At 38.3% G+C, this 21,199-nt stretch overlaps 1 protein-coding gene across 2 annotated transcripts in view; it reads left to right on the forward strand.

Moving 5' to 3' along the window:
• Positions 1-20,316, forward strand: part of plcb4b (phospholipase C, beta 4b) — a 65,678-nt gene extending 45,362 nt beyond the window's left edge. For both annotated transcript variants that reach the window (XM_015002860.2, XM_088001894.1), the window contains 33 exons: positions 465-544; positions 719-772; positions 1,172-1,253; positions 1,340-1,440; positions 1,871-1,928; positions 2,744-2,852; positions 3,017-3,227; positions 3,936-4,029; positions 5,293-5,372; positions 5,458-5,542; positions 5,644-5,734; positions 5,819-5,914; positions 6,491-6,639; positions 7,581-7,667; positions 7,749-7,893; positions 8,031-8,115; positions 8,472-8,596; positions 10,126-10,177; positions 10,580-10,682; positions 10,808-10,972; positions 12,429-12,633; positions 13,179-13,267; positions 13,350-13,506; positions 13,592-13,641; positions 14,682-14,747; positions 15,208-15,323; positions 15,482-15,557; positions 15,667-15,842; positions 15,978-16,079; positions 16,171-16,228; positions 16,415-16,501; positions 17,120-17,156; positions 17,792-20,316. In XM_015002860.2, the coding sequence (XP_014858346.1) occupies positions 465-544; positions 719-772; positions 1,172-1,253; positions 1,340-1,440; positions 1,871-1,928; positions 2,744-2,852; positions 3,017-3,227; positions 3,936-4,029; positions 5,293-5,372; positions 5,458-5,542; positions 5,644-5,734; positions 5,819-5,914; positions 6,491-6,639; positions 7,581-7,667; positions 7,749-7,893; positions 8,031-8,115; positions 8,472-8,596; positions 10,126-10,177; positions 10,580-10,682; positions 10,808-10,972; positions 12,429-12,633; positions 13,179-13,267; positions 13,350-13,506; positions 13,592-13,641; positions 14,682-14,747; positions 15,208-15,323; positions 15,482-15,557; positions 15,667-15,842; positions 15,978-16,079; positions 16,171-16,228; positions 16,415-16,501; positions 17,120-17,156; positions 17,792-17,868 (3,348 nt within the window). In that variant the 3' untranslated portion in view covers positions 17,869-20,316. The remainder of the gene's footprint in view (positions 1-464; positions 545-718; positions 773-1,171; positions 1,254-1,339; positions 1,441-1,870; positions 1,929-2,743; positions 2,853-3,016; positions 3,228-3,935; positions 4,030-5,292; positions 5,373-5,457; positions 5,543-5,643; positions 5,735-5,818; positions 5,915-6,490; positions 6,640-7,580; positions 7,668-7,748; positions 7,894-8,030; positions 8,116-8,471; positions 8,597-10,125; positions 10,178-10,579; positions 10,683-10,807; positions 10,973-12,428; positions 12,634-13,178; positions 13,268-13,349; positions 13,507-13,591; positions 13,642-14,681; positions 14,748-15,207; positions 15,324-15,481; positions 15,558-15,666; positions 15,843-15,977; positions 16,080-16,170; positions 16,229-16,414; positions 16,502-17,119; positions 17,157-17,791) is intronic.
• The last annotated feature ends 883 nt before the right edge of the window (positions 20,317-21,199 follow it).

A 21,199-nucleotide genomic window follows, 5' to 3' on the forward strand; every position in this document is an offset into this window, starting at 1 on the left:
ATATAATCTTTTTTTAAAAGTCTGGCATGCTAAATCCAATTGGACTGGTTCTCATTTTTTGTTCTCTGGACTGTAGCACAGAAAAAAGCAATGTGGGTTCCTTAACAGAGAAAGTGATTTTTGAATCCACCAGAGAATCATGAAACATCAAAGTATAAATCCTAAACATTAATCTGATTTTTACTCAACTCAGGATAAGTGTGACGTTACATACTGTTATTTTTCAGTATTCAACCTGTGAAAAGTAGCTAATAATGAGAAAATTGTCTGATTTAATTTCAACTATTTAGTACATTTCTAGGATGTTTTGCCCATGTTGTGTAAATTGAGTTTTTTTTATTTACAGTTTTTCTCAACACAATTCAATTAGGACCTTTAGTGTCTTCTATTTGCAGGTCGCTGTCTGTAGGGGGCAGCAGTGTGCTCATGTGTAATTTTTAATACTTATGCTTGGCTGTTTTCAGAAATGGATTGAGGGTTTGAGGTCGGTGATCCACAACTTTAAGGCCAACAACGTGTGTCCAATGACATGCCTCAAGAAACAGTGAGTGTATTTATGCTGCTCCAAATACTGGGAAACACTGTAAACCCTTTACACTGGAGTGTTTATAGAGAAATTGATCTGCCTGCAAAGTCTATGGGATTATACCCATGACTTCTTTTTGAACTTTTCTTTGATTGGTTTTGTTTTTGTGTGCTTTTAAATTTACTTATTTAGTTGGATGAGGATGTGTTTCCTGACCAATGTCAACGGGAAGATCCCTGTTAGAGGGTAAGAATAATTTTTATGCATTTCTCAACATGTTTCCAATGCCTTGCTTAAGTATTTTTTATTAAACTTTTAGCTATTTTTACCTTTTGTATCACTGCAGCCCTAATGATTATTTTATTGGGAATTCATGTGATGGACTAATATAATAGTGCAAAATTGTAAAGGTGAAGGAAGGTTGTTTTTGTATTTCAAACTGTTTTATAAAAAAAAGTAGATGATTGCCAATTATTTGTAGAATAGCTTAATCTAAACATCGTTTATGTTATAGAGCATTTGTTCCCTAAGATCTTTTGGAGGGTTTGAACTTTGCCAACAAATCTCTGCCACAGTTTTACATCTCTTGTGTCTGAGAACTGGTTCTTTGATTTGCTACTTTTAACTTTCTCATCTCCTTTTTAGTATCACAAGAACCTTTGCATCAGGGAAGACAGAGAAAGGGATCTTTCAGGCTCTGAAGGATCTAGGTCTTCCCAGTGGAAAGGTAAAAGCGAGAGCCAGGTACTTCCATTTGATCACTTCTTATGCAATGAATCTTAAAGTCTGTGGTGTTTCTGTACATGGTTGCAGAATGACGAGATTGAACCCTCAGACTTCACCTTTGACATTTTCTACGCGCTGACACAGAAGATCTGCCCTCGCACAGATATAGAGGAGCTCTTCAAGAAAATGTAAGCTGTCCTGCTTTAAACTCTCCTGCATGCTTGTTTGTGTAGCCGATAAGTTCACCGGCTTTGAGCATAACCAGGAATAGAATGGATCAACAAAAAAATAAAACATAACACTTTGTTGTTTCAATAATCTACTCTGAAATAAAAGTGAGAACTGTTGGGTGACATTGGGTTTGATTTGGATAAATGTTTCTGCTCCTGCTGCACTAACTACGCCTGGACAGCCTAACCTGCTTTCAGTTCAGCACTGAATTAGGATCAACCTACTGGCAACATTCGAACATAAAGGAGATATGTTTAACAAATTTGGACTAAAAAGTGTAACACAAAACACTTTCTCATTTTAACTGACTGTGTGGATGAGTGTGTGGATGTCCGTTTTAAGAGTTATAACAATATTTTTTTTTCTTTTCCAATAATTCCTTTGCAGCAATGGGAACAAAACAGATTATTTAACTGTAGACCAGTTAGTCAGCTTTCTGAATGAAGTAAGCTCTTTATCATTCATTAACTTCTTTGTGTATTTGGCTTCAGCCAGCCCCTCTCTGCTGCCCCCCCTACCCTGCCTCCTCTTCCCTTCCTGCTGTGGATAGAAGTTGCCCTCCGACACGACAGCCATAATTGAAACACAATTAAACAACATTCAGCTTGCCTGGAGCGGCAACTTCCACCAGCTACCAAACTCTGCATGCCCCCTCTCGTCCCGTTCCTCCCGCTCTCCCTTAGCGAGGTTTGCCTCCCATTGTCTGATTGGTGTTGTCATGACAACAGGAGGAGAGGTTTCCATCCTGTTGCATCTGGCTTGGTTCATCTTGCTTCCTGCTGTGTGTCTGTGTTTTGCGGCCGTCCTCCTGTGTGTGGCTGAATACCTGCTTGTTGCATCTGCTGTCCAGTCATGTCTGTGCTGCTCCATGCTCTGGACTCAGCTGGATTCATTCCTGCTTTGCCTACAAGAATGTGCTCCATCACTGTAACGTCTTGTTAGAGCTGCTTTCAACCCTTCCAGCACATATGACTGCCTTGTTATGAATCATTTTTAACTCTGCACTTATTTTTGTAGTGATTGGTTTTGCCCTGCGATCTAAATGCCATCCTGTTGAAGACATGCTAGTGTTAGAAATATCTGAAATTAAAGTCAGAAGTTCTCCAAGCATTTGCACAAAATTAATCCTTGATATGAATTGAGTTTTAAATTCTACCGAAAGTGTTGACATGCATGGTTTTTTTAAGTAGCGTTTATGTTGGGAGGACCTGGACGTAACGTACATGTGATGTACACCTGTGCTCGTGTCTTGCTCTGCAGAACCAACGTGACCCGAGGTTAAATGAGATTCTGTTTCCATTTTACGACCCCAAAAGAGCCATGCAAATCATCGAGAAATATGAAAGGGACGAAGAGCTGAAGAAAAAAGGTAAAAGCAATGTATGAATGAAATCTGGAGACAGGCTTTTCTTTGCCTCTGCTGCCATCTGCCTGTGTAGTCTGGAAGCTACAGAAACGGGTATTTATTTAATTTAAACCTGGCTAATTTATTATAATCACAAAGTCATCTTCATCTCGTCTTCCTCCTCTTAGGCCGCATGTCGAGTGACGGGTTCTGTCGGTACCTAATGTCAGACGAAAATGCTCCGGTGTTCCTGGACAGACTAGAGCTGTACCAAGATATGGATCAGCCTTTGGCTCATTACTTTATCAGCTCCTCCCACAATACATACCTGACAGGAAGACAGTTTGGAGGGAAGTCATCAGTGGAGATGTACCGCCAGGTCCTGCTGTCCGGATGCAGGTATTATACAGTGACACAGTCTAAGCATAATGAATAGGCATCTTTCTCTGCCTATAAAATTTAAGAATAAACATTTTCTGATTCAGAGTCTCAATCTGACGCATTAAAATCAATGCCATGTATTGATTTTACCTTAGCTTTGAAAAATTAAGAGTCCACTGCACTGAACCCCATTAAAATCCCCATGGTTATTCCACCAAATATTGATTTCTGAGCTATTCCCAAGTTAAAACATTAAAATCGTTTCTAAGTTAATATGAACTTGTTTTCTTTGAGGTCTGAAAACATTGCATCTTTTTTGTTATTTTGGTCATTTCTCATTTTCTGCAAATAAATACTAAATTTTGGCTTGGAATTTCACAGATACTTCAGTAATTCATGGAATAAAAATAAATTCAGAGAAACTGATCATGTTAAGTGGCCTCTTAATTTTTTCCAGAGCTGAACTTTAAAGCAGTGTAAGATACACACTAAATATGGACAACAGTTTGCTGAAATGCTAGACTAATGGGCCATATTTTATAAAGCTCCAGTCAGTCATTCATAAACACAACTTGCAGAAAAAGTTATTGTTCTTCATAAACTGCATTGATGTAAAATAAGCTAAAATGTGGTTATGCATGTACATAATGTCCTGTTTATAATTTGTAATGGGCCCATTGTGGAATTTGAGTACTTCAGGAAGATTTCCACTTGCTTATTCATCAGATGTGTGGAGCTGGACTGCTGGGATGGCAAAGGGGAGGACCAGGAACCCATCATTACTCATGGCAAGGCCATGTGCACAGACATCCTGTTCAAGGTAAATCACCACAGCAGTGGAGAACCTGCTAATATATTCAAGAGTCAGTTCTGTTCATAGATGGGTTCTGCTTTCTTTATCCAACAGACTGTAAATTTCTTGTGTCTAAGCAGATAATCAGTATTTCAAAATAGTTTGTTTTATAAACGATAATTTAGTATTGAGAGATGAGCGTTTTTTTTGTTTTGTTTTGTTTTTCTGGTAACGAACTGCCACGAATTATAAATCCGAATTTTACTTTTGTGTTGAATGTCTGTTTTATAATATGTTTACCACCAATGACAAAAAAAGACTTTCACTTTTCTGAAAAATTCACCAACTGCACAATTACTGATGAGTAGTATTTCAAAAGAGCAGAAGAAATCCTATGTTGTTTTTTTACAATAACAGTATTTGTTGTTAATCTGTTGCTAAGAGATTAGCGTGTTTTCTGGTAACCAAGTGCCACGAAGTAAACATCTGATTTTTACTTTTCCAAAAGTAAAAATCCGAAGGCAGTGCTTTAACATCAGCACAAACATTAGCAGTAGCTACTGCCCACATTAGCAGTATCCTTTTCCCTAAAATAAGCTTTTTAGCTATTATTTGCCATGTTTATTATACCGAATGGAGACAACATGCTAGTTATAACCCACATGTCACTGGCAGCATTTAGGCTAACATTAACATTTTGGCTAATTTTAGCTTCTACACTAATTTTAACATACTGAATGGACTAAGTCCATATTTTTTTCAATATGTTTGTGACTCTCCACATGCTATTGAGTACATTGTAGCTTACTTTAGCATTGATGCTAATTATTAGCATCAGTAGGCTGGGTTCTAACCGACGGGCACACTTTGGCAGGCCCCGTTTAAATTTCTTCAGAAAGTTTGTTTACTGTATCCTCCAGATGGTTTAGGGACCAAACATAGGGATCCACTTTTGTCACATGCATAACCAGATAACTACTTCTACTTATGTAAAACTATGAACAACCTTTTTACTCATTGACATATCAGATTAAACTTTTCTTGCTTTAAGTTAGGATTACCAAACATATTCTGTTTGATAAATAAAAGTCTTTACAAATATCTGGTTTTAACCAACATAAAAGAATGTATCAAGCCCGCCAAGCTCAAAAAGACTTTCAAATGATGTGCACACAGTGGAGACGAGAGAAATGAGTGCTGCTGTTTTCTCTTATTATAGCTGTCTGCCACCTGGTGCTCATACTTTGAAACTGCATATCCTAACTCCTTTGTCTGTTTTCATCCCCACAGGATGTGATCCAAGCAATCAAGGAGACGGCGTTTGTCACATCTGATTATCCTGTTATTTTATCATTTGAAAATCATTGCAGGTACATTTTCCATTAATGTTTTTAACATATCTACTGTAATAACATGTCATTTTGTTCACTGTATTTTATTTTTGTTTATTTCCAGTAAACTACAGCAGTATAAGATGGCCAAGTACTGTGAGGAGCTCTTTGGTGACCTCCTTCTCAGACAGCCTCTGGAGAACTACCCAGTAAAGTTTTCCTCTTTCTCTCACTGAAATTTCTTCCCACTACATAAAACAAGCAGTCACGGAATTGGGATTGTGTCATGTCTCTCTCTGCCTGTCTTCAGATGGATCCTGGGCATCCTTTACCTTCACCAAACGACCTGAAGAGAAAAATCCTAATAAAGAATAAGCGATTAAAACCTGAAGTGGAGCAGAGTACGTATAAAGTGCAGATGCTTAACTTCATCATCATGTGACGTTAAGTTTGGAAACTACAAACATTGTGAATGTGTGACACAGGGCAACTTGAAGCTTTAAAGAAGCACATGGAGGCCGGCGAGACCAACACTCCTGCTATTATTATGGGAGAGGAGAATGAGGACGATGCAGAGAACGGTCAGCTGAATACAACTTTAACTGTTTTTGTGTAAACTGACCAATTGGACAGGCATAGTCAATATGTTGGATACAACTGTGATTATCTTGGTTATAAATGTTATATTCAGCTTCTAATTATGTAGTTGAGTAGTTGTTTCAGTCCCATAATGATACAAATGCAATAATTCTTTTGTGCAATATACCAATACCACATGTAGCAAGTCTGCCCCACAGCATCATGCTTCCCCTTCCATGCTTGTTAAAGTATTCTAAGGCTTATAGCCTCACATTGCTCTTAAAAAATATTTGTCTTGTCGGAGTAAAAAATGCTTCTCCAGAATGTATTTATATCAGTTTAGCTTTTTTAAATTTTCATTTTTTGGAGTTATACAACAAGTTATACTGAAATTGAATTAATACATTTATAGCCATGTTAATTATATGTTCCCTTCTGACCAGCATTGTTCTCCAAGAAAAATGTATGATTCTGTGTAAAAGAAAAACTCCATATAGCTAATTTGTTTATTAAAAGAAAAGGGACTGACATACATTTGAGTAACTAAGTTTCTTTTCATACTATGTGTCTTGGTTTAGGGGAAAAAGAAGCTGAAGATAAAGACTTGAATTCAGAGGCTCCCAGCATTCTGTCAGAAGTCACCAGTGACAAAGAGACGAACAGTGTTTCCCAGAGCAACGCCATCAGCTCTGGAAAAGAGGAAGAGCGCAGCAACAGCATCAAAAAGGTCAGTCTGTAGTTTGAGGATCAGATTTGGGCAAAAAGCTGTTTGTAGTTTGCACTTTTCAGATCATTTCATAGACCAAAATTAAATCTTACAGAAGCAAAAGCAATTAGCTTAAACATTTATGATGTTACTCTTGGATTTTTTTTAATATATCTGCAACTATTGTATAACATGCTTGTCTCAAGATTTGTGTGCTTTTGACTGATTTAGAAAATAATGCATACTAAGTTCATAGCATTAAACAATGTTTAGGTAAGCTATTTTTTCTTCCTCACCTGAATGTAGACAAATTTCTTGTAGAATCAACTTTTTGAAATATTGATTTGGTTTTCTGTCAAAGTTTTTGATTCCTCAATTGATTTGAAAACATTTTTCTCAATTTTATAATTATTTTCAAATTTCTCACAGTAAGCTTTTGCATTTATCAAACACTTCAAAATCAAATTCAATAAAATTGTCTAAAATTTGGGAGAAAAAATTTGTTAAATATATTGACTTCATTTAAACGCCAACTGAATTACTTTGTGCATACAATTCATGAACAGATCACTTAATTTTTTATTTATATTTGTCAAAATGGAAAGAACAAATGATAGACGGATTATACTTTACGCCGTTTTTTCCAGTTTAATTTCTCAAATTCTTATTTTGAAAGCTGGAGTTGTTCACATTTCGCTGCAGAATAGTAGCCAATAGGGGGAAGGAAATCACATTTATGTTAAATTATTCATGAGGTACAAAAAGAAAAAAAAATCCATTGACTGCATCTTGAAAATGTCATTGAAATGTTTCCTGCCTCCGACTTCCTCAGTTTTAGTTCCGGTAAACATTACATGAAGTTACAGCAACTGATGTTGATAAATATTTTTAATGAAGTCAGATTAGCCATATTTGTAAAAATCACAGGGCTCCTCATGATTGGACCTTTTTTTTCCCCCCAGGTACCTGATGATGAGGTCACGGAGATTTCTGAAGCAACAGACGCCACAGATATTTCTGAGGCATCTGATCAAGACAACAACAAGAAGGCAAGAACCCGCCGATGCTTCTCCTTACTGTGTAGAGTTCTTTGGAAGATATTTATGTAACCATTGCTGTGTTGTGTGCAGGGCGGAGACGTGGCGGAGGATTCTGAGGAGGCTCTGATAGCGCAATATAAATATGAATCAGCCACCACAAATATCCACCCGTATCTCTCAGCCATGGTCAACTATGCACAGCCGGTGAAGTTCCAGGGTTTTGATGTTGCAGAAGGTGAGGATCATTACAGTTTTTCCCTGTTCTGCAGGTTAGTTGTCTGTTTTCTGTACACTGATGTGGAGAGCAGAAAAACAGCTTCCAAGGCAAAGAGCCTGATTTTACCATTTCTGGTCCTATTTTGTGTGTTTCAGAGAGGAATATCCACCACAACATGTCATCCTTCAACGAGTCAGTGGGCCTGGGCTATCTGAAGACCAACGCCATCGAGTTTGTCAAGTATCCTTTGAGCCACTGAGATTACTGCTCCTTTAGATTTGAAAAACTTAATGGACACACCTTATGATATCATGATCAGCACTACTAAGTACACCTTCATTCTTTAAACTAAATAGAGATCTCGTAAATCATTGGTTACTACAGCTGCATATTTTTCTGTGCTTTCTGTTCAAACAGAACATGCAGCGTCTCTAGCTTTATGTCTTTGCTAAGTCATGTTGGTTTGTTCGACCATCTGCATTTTCCATTGCTGTTACAGACATGCACACATTTTTAATCACACACATGTGCAGAAACACACATGCTCTCCTTCTTTTTTTTAATCCCTTTTGAAATTTTCCTGAGCATCAGTGCAGCTACAACAAGCGTCAGATGAGCCGTATCTACCCCAAAGGAGGCAGGGTGGACTCCAGTAATTATATGCCTCAGATCTTCTGGAACGCAGGCTGCCAGATGGTCTCCCTCAACTTCCAGACCCCAGGTACCACAGCATCCAACATGGGACTTCTGACCTCTCCCTCTCTTACACACACGTGTGTATTTAATGTGTTCCCGAAATATAGAAAAGCACCTCTGATCTTATGGTATCTTATGCACATGATGTGGTTGAAGGAGGACACGCTAATCAGCTGCTAAAGATGATGGAAAGGAATAAGAGCATGATATGCACCCAGTTTGAATTAAAATCTGTTTGATAACACTTTTTGTTCAGACGACCTAATGTTTTATGCTGCATGTTATTTATTATATGTACTGTCAATATTATCACTTACACAAAAATCACATTACTTGATGTTCAGTGCCTTGACTTTTCATTTTGCTGCATTACAACCACAAACTTGGACAATACAGTGAATAACTGTAAAATGGAAGAAAAATGACAAGATTTCTGATCCTTATTCATAAAAAAAAAAGTTAAAAGGTGCAGCATAAGCCCACTATACTTTGATACCCATGAATAAAATCTATTTATGAAAGAGTGGGGAAAAGTAAATTGTTTTGAAGAAAACCTTAAGAAGTTCTGTTTCACTCCTAGTGGTGGCAGTATCATGCTGTGGGGATGCTTGTCTATACATGCAACAGAGGACCTGGTCAGTTAATAAACAGAACTAACATGGGAAAAAGTGATGATGCACAAAACTTAAAACTGGGGTGGAAGTTAATTTTCCAGCAGGTCAATGATCCTCAAATTTATGTCTCGATGTGCAAAGCTTCACTGTAATTGCAGTAAAATGTGTTCCTTCAAAATAGTCACTCAGGGAGGGTGAATACAAATAGATGCTGTCGAGTCCATGGTTAAAAATGTATAATTTTACTTCCACTTCACAATTACATGTTAATTTGTTTCAGTCTACTACAAAAAACCCTGCTGAAATTCCTGAAGTTTGTACTTGTTACATGAGAAAATGTGAAAAAGTGCAAGAGGAGCATTTGTCTTTGCATCATACTGTCAAGTTTTTCATTTTCTTGTTGCATGAATCGATATGCAGTACTTATTTTCAGGTTTACATTCCTAGCTAGGAAGAACAAGCAGCGTTTTGTTTGAGTCTCTTGTGCAAATATTAACACAACCAACCTGCTGACACTTTATATATTAGTCTCATCTCCACAGTTGCTCCTGTTTATTTTTCAGCTTTTGACTGTGCAAGTCTCTTATGAAACTAACATTTTTAATTTGTGCACAAACATATATATTGTGCTATGCCTACTGAACAGCAGCTGCTGCTCTGTATCTGGAAGCAAAAGCGGCTTGACCATATGGTCCGCTGTGCGCAGGGCATGTGCAGAGCTGGAGGCCTTTTACAAAGGAGGTGGAGCTCTGGAAGTAGATTATTTAAGAGCAAAGATGTTAAAGAAATAAATCTCTCTCTGCTTTTCAGCCAAAAACCTAAAACATTTGCCAGTACTCTAATGTATTGTTTTCATATTGGGTTTTTGCCTTCATAATTTTAGATTTGTTGTGGTTCTAAAGCTATTAAAATCTATTCTTTCTCCCCAATGCTCTTTCAGATCTGGCCATGCAGCTGAACCAAGGAAAGTTTGAGTACAACGGCTGTTGTGGGTGAGAGCAGAGAAGACCCCCTCCACCTCCATCTCCCTCTCTCTAAGGCTCATCAATTACAACTTGTCACATCTCATTACTTATTGCCAGTAGCTACTACTTGCCCCTGAGAGCCAATAAGTGCTTTGGAAAAGGACGCTCCCTTTCACTATTCTCTGAATTCATTTACATCTTCCTCCTCCCATTGCTGTCTCCATTCCTCGGCTAATACTGTCCCTGAGGGCAGGGATTGTACTGCTAATACTAGGAATGTCATCTGTGAGGAGAGCAGGGCATTTGCAGACAACCATCATTATTAATATTTTCTAATGTGGAGTGTCTAATGGTTTTTCTCTCTCTGATATTGGTAGAAATGTGTGATTTTCAAAATATTAGCATTCATTGAGTTGTTCCTGTGCTCAGGTACCTGCTGAAGCCAGATTTCATGCGTCGGTCAGACAGGACGTTTGACCCGTTCTCTGAGACGCCGGTGGATGGCGTCATTGCAGCAACCTGCAGCGTCCAGGTTAGCCCATCAGAATACCGGCGGCTGTTATTACAACAGGAACAGCAGCATGTTTATCATTTTTATCCTCACTAACATTTCTTTGTAAAATCTGCATTAAGTTGCGTTTTCCTGCTAAATTTCAGGTGTTCTCAGGACAGTTTCTGTCTGACAAAAAAATTGGCACGTACGTTGAAGTTGATATGTACGGCTTGCCTACGGATACAATCCGGAAAGAGTTCCGCACACGCATGGTGATGAACAATGGACTGAATCCAGCCTACAACGAAGAGCCCTTTGTTTTCAGAAAGGTATGAAGCAAGACTAGATGATGTCATTCTCGAATTAGACTGCACTGCTCTTGCAAAAATATAAACTTTTTCTGTCCATTTTTAAAATAAAAATCAAAAAGTTTACTACCAATTTACTCCTGATCCACTACATCCATGAATTCAGCTTTTGCAAACTCTTCATCTCCCACTAGTACACAAAATCCAGCACCTTAAGCATGCAGACTTGTCTAGTTGTGATCTTTACTAGAAAATATATCACAACCATGTATTAGTGGTATTATTACAAATTGAAAGGAGGGGAAGAATGAAGAAAGGATTGGTTTACTTATGAATACAACATTTATGCAACGAGAGAGGGCATAAATACAGATAGTCCATATCCAGACCTTGAAAATCCTCCAATTCTCAGGGCAATCTTCAATGAATTTTTGGGGGATTTTGTGATAAACCAACACAAAATGGTTCATAATTTTGTAGTAGAAGGAATCCGCGCATGGGTTTTCAAAAGTATTTTTTGCAAATAAACTTCCTAAAAGCTTGAGCTGATCCCGATCTGGGTTGTCCTCCTGTCCCATTAGCGAGCCTTTTGCAGGCTTCAACAGTCTTTATTTCTAGTATCCTAAAGCAACGCCGGGCAACGTGGAGCAAATTGTGAGGTGTACGTTAGTTTGTGTCTGAGCAAAGATGAAGATGGAAATGAGGATAAAATAAATGACGTAGAAACAAGGAAAGAAAAAAATAATTACAGATAAAGAAGAGAAACAAGAAACTGAAAGACCTGAGACAGAAAGCCATGTGTAGATAATAGTGCTGCTCTCAGCAGAATAGGAAGTCTCTCAGCCATGACTGTGACTCCAGCTTTCTAACACACACCATCCATCAAACCCTGCCGCAGTGCTGCTTTATTCTCTCCTTCTCACACACACACACACACACTATCAAAGCAGGGCCATCATACCCGGAGCTGCTGCCGGGTCTCTCGTTTCACGTCCATGCTTACAAATGCCTGCAGATGCTGCTGTACATTCAGTGCTTACATACTGCTGTCAAGATGACTGAGCAAACGGTACACATCAGCAGTACTCATACTGTGTCAATGGAAATGCAAGCGCGCGCACACACACACACACACACACACGGTGCCTCCAACCACTGATCTCCAGCTTCATCTCCTTTGTATCCATTTATCCTCCCTTTATGTGCAGTTATCTCCCAACACGGAACCAGTTAACACATTTATTCCCTAGTTTTTTTTCTAAAGCCACACTGATCACAACACATGGCCTCATCGGTAGCACACTGCTCTCCATCTCTTCATGTAATGCCCCCTGTTTCATCCTTGACTCACTACTTTAAATGAAATTTGGCTGCTTTATTTTATTCACTATTTGCTCTACATGTTTCTCACACTGTTATTTAAATAAAGAAACGTTTTCCTCCCTCCCAACCTTTCTCCTAACATCCCTACCTCTAGGTAATCTTACCAGATCTGGCGGTGCTGCGCATCGCGGTGTACGACGACAACAACAAGCTGATTGGCCAGCGCATCCTGCCTCTGGACGGGCTGCAGGCTGGCTACCGTCACATCTCCCTGAGGAACGAAGGCAACAACCCTCTGTCGTTGCCGACCGTCTTCTGCCAAATCATCCTCAAGACGTACGTGCCCGACGGCTTCGGAGGTGAGGGCAGCAGGACTACACACACACTCGCAGCGACACGTGCATTTATTCACTTGAAGTTTTTTATTTTTGAACAGAGAACTACAGGTGGCTCTCATTCTGTCTTGCAATATTTAACTCCCCTCAGATTATTCATGGCTGATAATAAAAAGGCGTCTGTAGCCTACAGGGAGAGCAGGGGAGAAATGGAAAGTTTAGCAAGTCTCTTCTCATCCTGTGCCCCGGGTGGCTTAGCTTTAACATTTGCAGTAATGGCACGGCACAAATGATGACGACAGTAAATCTGCAGACTGCTTCATACGGGCACAAGCATACAAATGAGTTGGACAATTGGAGTTGCCATTAAATAAAGCCAAGAGGCTTTGAGTGTAGAGCCATTACTGAGACTATTAGCTTCTCTCCCTATCCAGTACAGCACTGCTCAAAATTGAATCCTCTTCATTTGATATGATTGTACCCCCACCCTGTTTATTCACTTGTTTTATCTGAAGGATATTGAACTTTTACAACTGTATTTTTTTTTTTTCCAATATTTTTGCATGCAGCAATTGTGGATGCTCTATCAGATCCAAAGAAGTTTTTGACCATAGCGGAGAAGAGAGCCGACCAGATGAAGGCCCTGGGGATTGACACGGTACCCACAACAAATGGAAAGAGTAACTGCCTTTTCACAATAAAAACACCTTCCTATTTTAACTTTACCCTTCGTCTCACAGAATGACATAGCAGATGTTCCCAATGGAAGCTCAAAGAACGACAAGAAGGGAAAGGGAAAAGGAGACACAGGGAAAGCCAGTGTGACACAACAAGCCAGCTCAGATATGGCCCAGACCTCCAACTCTGTCCAGAACAACACAAACGAGAACAAGAAGGGTAAATGCTGAATTCTTATAGATTTTTTAAACATACTCATCCTGTTTTTATTCTAAACACTGAGGTTTTTTTGCTGCTGTTGTAGATGCTGCGCTTGTGCCTAATGTGAGCATTGATGACTTAAAGCAAATGAAGGTTTGTATTGTTTTGCTTCACTTTTGAAAGATTTGTGATTAATGTGGATTTCAGGGTTTAAGATAAAAAAAAAAGCCTAATTAAATAATAAAATACCTTACAAAAGGATTTTTGCTCCTTAACCTTTTCCACGTTACCTCAAACTTCAAAGTGTTTTGTTAGACTATTGATTTATAACCCAATCTGTTTGTTCTCAATAAACCTCAGATGCCTTCACAGAACCATCTGCACTTATCAAGTTACACACAGCTGATTTCTGAAGGCAATTAGATGCATTGGATTTTATGAAGGAGTGTTAGAATAAAAGGAGAAAATTACATATTTATGTCTCACATTTTAGATCTTCTAGTACAACAAAAAATTTAAGAGCCAGCAATTATGTCCTACTTTGTGTTAGTTTATTGCTTATGAAGCATTTGTGCTTTGGGTTAATGAGGGATTTGTTCTCCACAGCTTAACTAACTTGAATATTTAATCTGCCTGGGTCGAGTTTCCATAGTTTGGTATGAAACCCAGGTTATTATGTAGGAGTACAGAATGTGATTTAAAAAACTGGAATCAAATCATCCATACTTAATTTTATCTCAGTGTTTCATAGCTCAAATACCATATACTATCTATAGACATCTTTTGACAATTTTATAGTGGTTGAACACTAAAATGGGAATAAAATCGCTCAACTCAAATTACGTTTGTGATAAACTCTAATAATTAGAGCCTACCAGATGTGTCTTGTCATAAAAATACCTAAAGAAGCTGCAGTTAAAATCACTGAAAGTTAAACCTGGGAGGTTGTGATGGACTAAATTTGTATCTTAAAAGTATTCAAGCTTTACTAGTTAAAAGGGTATGAGAGGGTAAAAGTGAAAATACATTTTTAAAAAGTGTTAAGTGGAAAACATTTTTTAACACTTTTAGGTTATAATGTGGGAAAGATTAAGGGGTAGGAATATTTTTGCAAGGCCTTGTACACGCTGTTCAGTGTCAGCCCTCATTATGGCCAGCATAAGACGACCTTACATCTGTGTTTCTCTCTGCAGAGCTACCTAAAGCTGATTAAAAAGCAGCAGAAGGAGCTCAACGCTTTAAAGAAGAAACACTCAAAGGTAGGTGGGAGTTTGTTGGTAATGCAAAGTGGCTGCTGCTTATTCCTGATGGCGATTGAAGCTCAGAAAACCAGAAGCACAACAAGGGAAATGCTGCAACCTTTCATCTTCTGCCTCATCATTTTATGCCTGCTCACATAAACACAGACAGTCCTTTGTAAACAAACAGAAGACGACCACGTGACGAATGCTTAGGAAGAAATTAGACTTGCTAAAGTTCTGTTTTGACCAGCTATCTCCATAGAGACCATGGTGGATGCTCGCTCAGTCACCCTACCTCATTAATTATTATCACGGTATTACTCTTGTTGTGTAACATATGAATATTAGCAACATCTGTTGACTGAAAGACAATGACAACTTGCCTGTTTTGCTTCAAATGTTGCTGTTAAATCAAAGCTATAGTGGTGCAAAAGGCAAACATCCATCCACTTAGGGTTTTACTCTGTGTACACAACAGGATCAAAATGCAATGCAGAAAGCCCATTGCACTCAGGTGGATAAGCTGGTGTCCCTCCATGAAAAGGAAAAGACTAATCTGGAGAAACTGTTGGAGAAAGCCATCAAGAAACGAGGGTAAGAAAACAACCATGAGACAAGCAAGATCATTATTATGTGAAAACATAATATAATAATGTTTTCACATAATAAAAACATTGTTATGTGCAGGTTCCAGATTCACACTCTGGAACCTGCAAGATGAGTTTGATTCTCACTTCTGTGTTTACTGACAGGGAGAACAACTGTCAAGAGCTGAAGAAGGAGACAGAAGATAAGATCCAAACTCTCACCACAGATCATAAAGCAAAGGTATCAAAAACTAATATGTCTCCTAGAGATGGTCGTACTTGGAAAACAATCAATACTCAACCGTGCTGTCTGTCTGCCTGTGTGTCTGTGTGTGTGTGTGGGGGGGCAGGTGAAAGACATCACAGCACAACACACCAAGGAGTGGTCGGAGCTCATCAGTAGTCACAGCAGCGAAGAGCGCGAGATGAAGGACAGTCATGTTACCCAGCAGTGTGAGCACCTCAAGAAACTCCTTTCTAGTGTCCAGGAGCAGCAGACCCTGCAGCTCAAACTCATTCATGAAAGGTAAGAGAGACACACACACACACGCGTGCGCGCACACACGCACTCCGTATTCACTTGCTATAGTCTCATAATTCTACTCAGTAGAGGAGCAACAGTGGCATTTAGTCTTTTTTTTCCTGGAAATGTGCAACTCAGGCAAAGCAAAGAGATGCGTGCCAACCAGGCTAAGATGTCCATGGAGAACAGTAAAGCAATCAGCCAAGACAAAAGTATCAAAAACAAGGCAGAGCGAGAGAGGTGGGTCACAATACAAAGCCTTATAAAAGTATTATCTGGAGTAGAAATATTTACTTGTTTTTCTTATGAGGTGAATGCTTTTGTTATTCAGGAGAGTGCGGGAGTTAAACTGCAGCAACACCAAGAAGTTTTTGGATGAGAGGAAGAGGGTATGTTTGCTATGATGTACATAAACTACTTTCTTAACAACAGTAGTAAAAAATACATTATATACATTTATAGCATCATGGGAAATGTTCATAAGTAACTAACAAGTTAAAGCAGTGCTATCAAGTAAGTCTCTAGATTATTTTGTATTCCAGTCATGAAATGTTCGTGTTCTGATTCGCTTCCAGTTGGCTATGAAACATCAGAAGGAGATGGAGCAGCTGGAGAAAAATCAGAAGGAGCAGTTGGATAAACTGGAGAAGCACAACGAGCAGGTAAGCAGATGATGATGAACTAAAGGAGCCTGAATTTCACAAACTGTAGATTTAAGTGGAAAACCAAACTTCCTTATAGGATATCAACAGTGTGTTTTCAGTAACAAGGCTTTTATATTTGCAATTAAACTCCTCTAATAAGTGCTTACTACCTAGTTTTGCATGCTTCTGCTGGTATAACCCTATTTTAGCTTTACTTATTGTCAGAAGAAACATTTTGGTTAAGTTAGATGATTACTATAAATCTTCCAGATTTTGTCATGTCAATCTAAGATTCTCAATCTAATCAGTTTATAAAGGCGACATAAAAATACTACAGCTACATCAATTTTGTAAGAATTATTGTCATTGTTTTTGGAAGCAGTGATTAAAAACATTAACACTTGTCCAAATAATAAATGTGATATAAGAGATTGGATTTTCGTAATTTGAGTGTGAAATTGTGCTACTGCATGTCAAGATTTAATCTTTTTATACATTTTTACCATGGTTGTGCAAAAATGTGAGGGATGCTGTGTGAGGTCATGTCCCATTTTCTTTCACCATCTGTCACAATATCTGTACATGTCTAACATGTATGCTCATTTTTTGCTTTATGATTTGCTTCTTCTGTCACAGCTTTTGAAATCACACCATGCAAACAAACAGGTTCAAGGTAGGCATCATCTGTTGGCTCTACCTCTGATACCAGCTTTGTGCTTCATTTCATGGGCATGTTTCCCTTTGTGCATCTCTTTTGTCTCTCTGTGGTGATATCTGGAGAGCCTTCTCAAAATTTGACTTTGTTTTTATTGATAAAGCTTTTGTTTCTCCCAAGTATTTGAAATGACTTTACAAATTAAAGCAGAAAAGTGGTACGGCTTAAAAGAAACTTCTCTATTGTAAAATCCAATCCTGTCTTTTCAGTCTGCAGCACTTGAAGGTGTCAGGCATGCCAACTAGCAGCTTGACTCATTTATCACCATGACTCACCAGCCATTACGAAGCAAAAAAAAGCCAGCTCACAACCTGATGTGATGCGTTTTCATTCCAGCTCACAATCATTTACATTCATAGCATGTGACAACATCCATCTGTTGACATTTTGTGACAACCATCACCAGCATGAAAGGATTTGTTTTACTCTGATAATCTGCACAGCGAAACAACTTATGCGAGAGTCATAAATGGCAGACTGAGATTGTAAACGGGAATTTGTAGGAAAAGACGGATGAATTCTCTGCAAAATGTTTGAGCTTCCACATTCCAGTCACATCTGCGTCTGAGTCACTGTTTTCTATCTCCCCAAAGGCCAAGGACATCCAGCAGATGGTGAAGTTGGAGGAGGAGATGGACCGCAGACCTGCCACGGTGGTCTGAGCGACTGACCGCGTCACGGGCCCACACATGTACACTGACGCACACTCGTACTCACGCGCACACACACACAGAGCGGTGCAGAAACACTCCCCCTGCAGGACATCCTCTACAGTGCAGAGATCATTCTCTCTAAACAGTCTAATGTTAATCTAATCTTGACTCAAACACGTGGAAGCTTTTTTTCCTTTGTTCACTCCAGCCACGCCCCGTGTCTTCTGCACCTTTTATCCTGCCAATCAACTTTGTACCACTGAGCCATCGCTGCTTGTCGCTGTTCCACCGGGGGCGCGACCACTTCTATCGGGGAAAGGAAACGTTACTTTGCGGATTGAGCAACAAAAACAGACACATCCCTTCCTCCTCCGCAGCACCTTGACTTCAGTGAGTTTTCTACACGGCAAAAGCTTCAGCTGTTGGTAGAATCAAGCACACACACACACACACATCATGGTTCACACACAGCAGATATCTCTTCCTGTTTTGTTTTAATTGGCACCCAATAAACTCACAGTTTCAGTGTGTAAAGAGGGGAGAGGAGGTGTTTGACTCTGTTACTCCAGCACAAGTGAATAAACTTTGTGAAATACACTGTACACACACCACCAGTCCTGTCCTGAGCACTTTGTATATGATAGGTTGTTCAATGTGGGAAATGTAGCAGTGCACTACTGTATGATTCTCTGTCTTTCAGTAAGAATGTATCTTAAAAAACCAAACTATTAAAAGGTAACTCTTAGAGAGAGGACCCCTTTCTCACCAATATTGATGTCTTGTTGAGTTGGATACCTGTAAAGGGATGACGGGTAATCAGTTGTTACTAATATTCAGTCAGATTTTTATGTTGATTTACTATTTGATACAGAAAGTCAAATGGATAGTGCAATAACTTTCGCACAGACTTCATTTATCAGATTCCAGCTGAATGCATCTCTCTCGTATTCAATAAATCAGAATGTTATCGAAAAGCTCATTTATTTTAGTAACTCAGTTCACCAAGTGAGACGCACTAAAGCTTAAACCTTTGTTAATTATGATGATTTTCCACCTGCGGCTAATCAAAACATGACATTTAAGATTAGAATATCACATTGGACCAATAAAGGAACTTTAATCCAGAAATGTGGGCTTAATGAAAAGAATAATTTAACACCTGCTTAAAAGGTTGCTAATTTTCTAAAGCTACTTTCAATCTGTCAAATGAGGTTCGCTGTATCACAGATTCTAATTTGAGTACAACTGTATAAATCCTTTGGGGCCACAGGATCATACGTACTATGCAAAAGTAAATTCATCTTTCCCCCCAAAAAAAGATCTAATGATAGTTTTGACTAAAGGTGACCCAAACAGAGGGTCAAATACAGAAAGAAGTAACCAAAAAGTGGGGTGTTTTTATACTTGTTTTTACATGACCAGAGGCAATAAAAGCTATTTCAAGATAAAGGGGAACTTTGTTTTGCATTACACACTTGTTTTAGTTTGTAGACTTAAAACTCCCTTTAAAATTGAGCTGAATTGCACCAGAATACTGTTTGTGGGTTTTTAGATGGCTTTTATCTACAACCCTGACTAACATGAATACAGAAAAGAGACGGCATCCAAATGTTTACCCAAATAATACAAAGACTTAATATAACATGTTAAAGGGGGATAAAAGCACTTGTTGGGATTTTGGCCTTTTATAGAGAATGTGTTTTTTTTTTTTTTTCCTGTTTTATTCTGCTGTAATAAATAATGGTAGAAGAGGTGTTTATGTATATATTCTGCTGGAATGTAATTAAATGACTTGTCTTTCTGACCAGTGTTCTTTCTTTTAAGAGCTTGGGGACAGACTGTCATGTTTGGGAAGGACATTTATCAAGCACTGGCCTCTTTTCTTTTTTTTTTTTTTATCCTTTTGTTTTGTTTCCCTTCACTGCACCACACCACACAATCTAAAGCTCACCACATATCTAGAACAGAGATAAAAATGAGTAAAAAGTGCTTTTAAAGTTTATTCCATCGCTTTCAGATGTGCCACTCAGTGTCTGCTAGGATGTTTAAATTATTTTATGAATGATAAAATGCCAAATTAAGGGGTTATTTGTATGAAGGTATATATAAATAAATATATATTATATATATATTAGATAATGTGTAGTTTAAGATTATTATGTTAGAGGCTTTTTTTGCACTAGTTGTTTCTGTTGTGTGAAAACTTGTAACCTTGGATTTTGAGTTTGTCCTAAAAGAAAAAAAAACATTATTTTTGCAGAGCAACATCCCTGATTTCATTCCCTTAGTTTCTACTGTATCTCTTTGTTTTCTATTTGAACTGTAGCTTGTCAACAGACATTCTGTGTGTGTTTTTGTATTTATATTGTACTGTTGGACTTATAGCATTAACAATACTGTTGTTATCCAGCTCCTTTAATACTGTTTTATAGTACGTGTATCAATAAATCCAGGTGTAAAAACGAGACGATTACCTTTGGCTGATTTGTGTCCGTCTATTTTACAGGGCCTTGATAAAGTAATCACACTCTAACTTTTGCACATTTTATCACACTTAAGTTACAAACTGCAATGTGAGGATTTTATGTAACTAACACATACATTTTCTAATTACAACTGAGAACTGCGGAATGCATTTGTAATCAAACTCCCCTTTCTCCAATAGCCCTAAAATAAATTCAATGCAAGAAAATTGCAAGTCAGAGGTCACCTAATTACATTAAATAGAGTTCATCTGTGTCTAATTTAATCTTATAAAAACAGATCTTGTGTGAAGCCCTCAGAGGTTTGAACAGGTCAGAGAAAAGGGTAAGATGTGAAAATCAGGCTAAGCATATAGCAATATCCAATCTTTGAGGATTTCATGGAGCGGTGTTAAACAAATCATCTGAAAACAGCTCAACCACAAACCTATAAACCAAGACAAGCAGCCAAGAGGCCAGTGGTAACTCGAGGAGCTGCAGAGATTCACGAGTCAGAAAGGAGAACATAATGACAGAAAAACCATTACAGACCCACAAAGGAAAGGAACCCCCACCTCAAAGAAACAATAAAATGCTGGAATTCTGCAGAGTTAAATCAACACTATGCCAAATCTATTTGGTCCTTATCAGAATTGGTGTCAATTTAACTCAGAGTTCATTCAACAAGAAAGAGTAATTTTGAACAGTTGAAATAGTTATAACTTTTCAAACTATTGTTGAAATAATTCTGTAAGAGTTAAATTAATGCTAATTCTGAGAAGGACCAAATAAATCAATCAAATTTTATTTGTATAGCACATTTCAGCAGCAAAGCATTTCAAAGTGCTGTACATCATTAAACACAAAAGCACAGAGTCATGCAACA

This window comes from Poecilia mexicana, unplaced genomic scaffold (assembly GCF_051168715.1).
Source record: "Poecilia mexicana isolate PSO_F unplaced genomic scaffold, ASM5116871v1 scaffold_21, whole genome shotgun sequence".
Classification (NCBI taxonomy): Eukaryota; Metazoa; Chordata; class Actinopteri; order Cyprinodontiformes; family Poeciliidae; genus Poecilia; species Poecilia mexicana.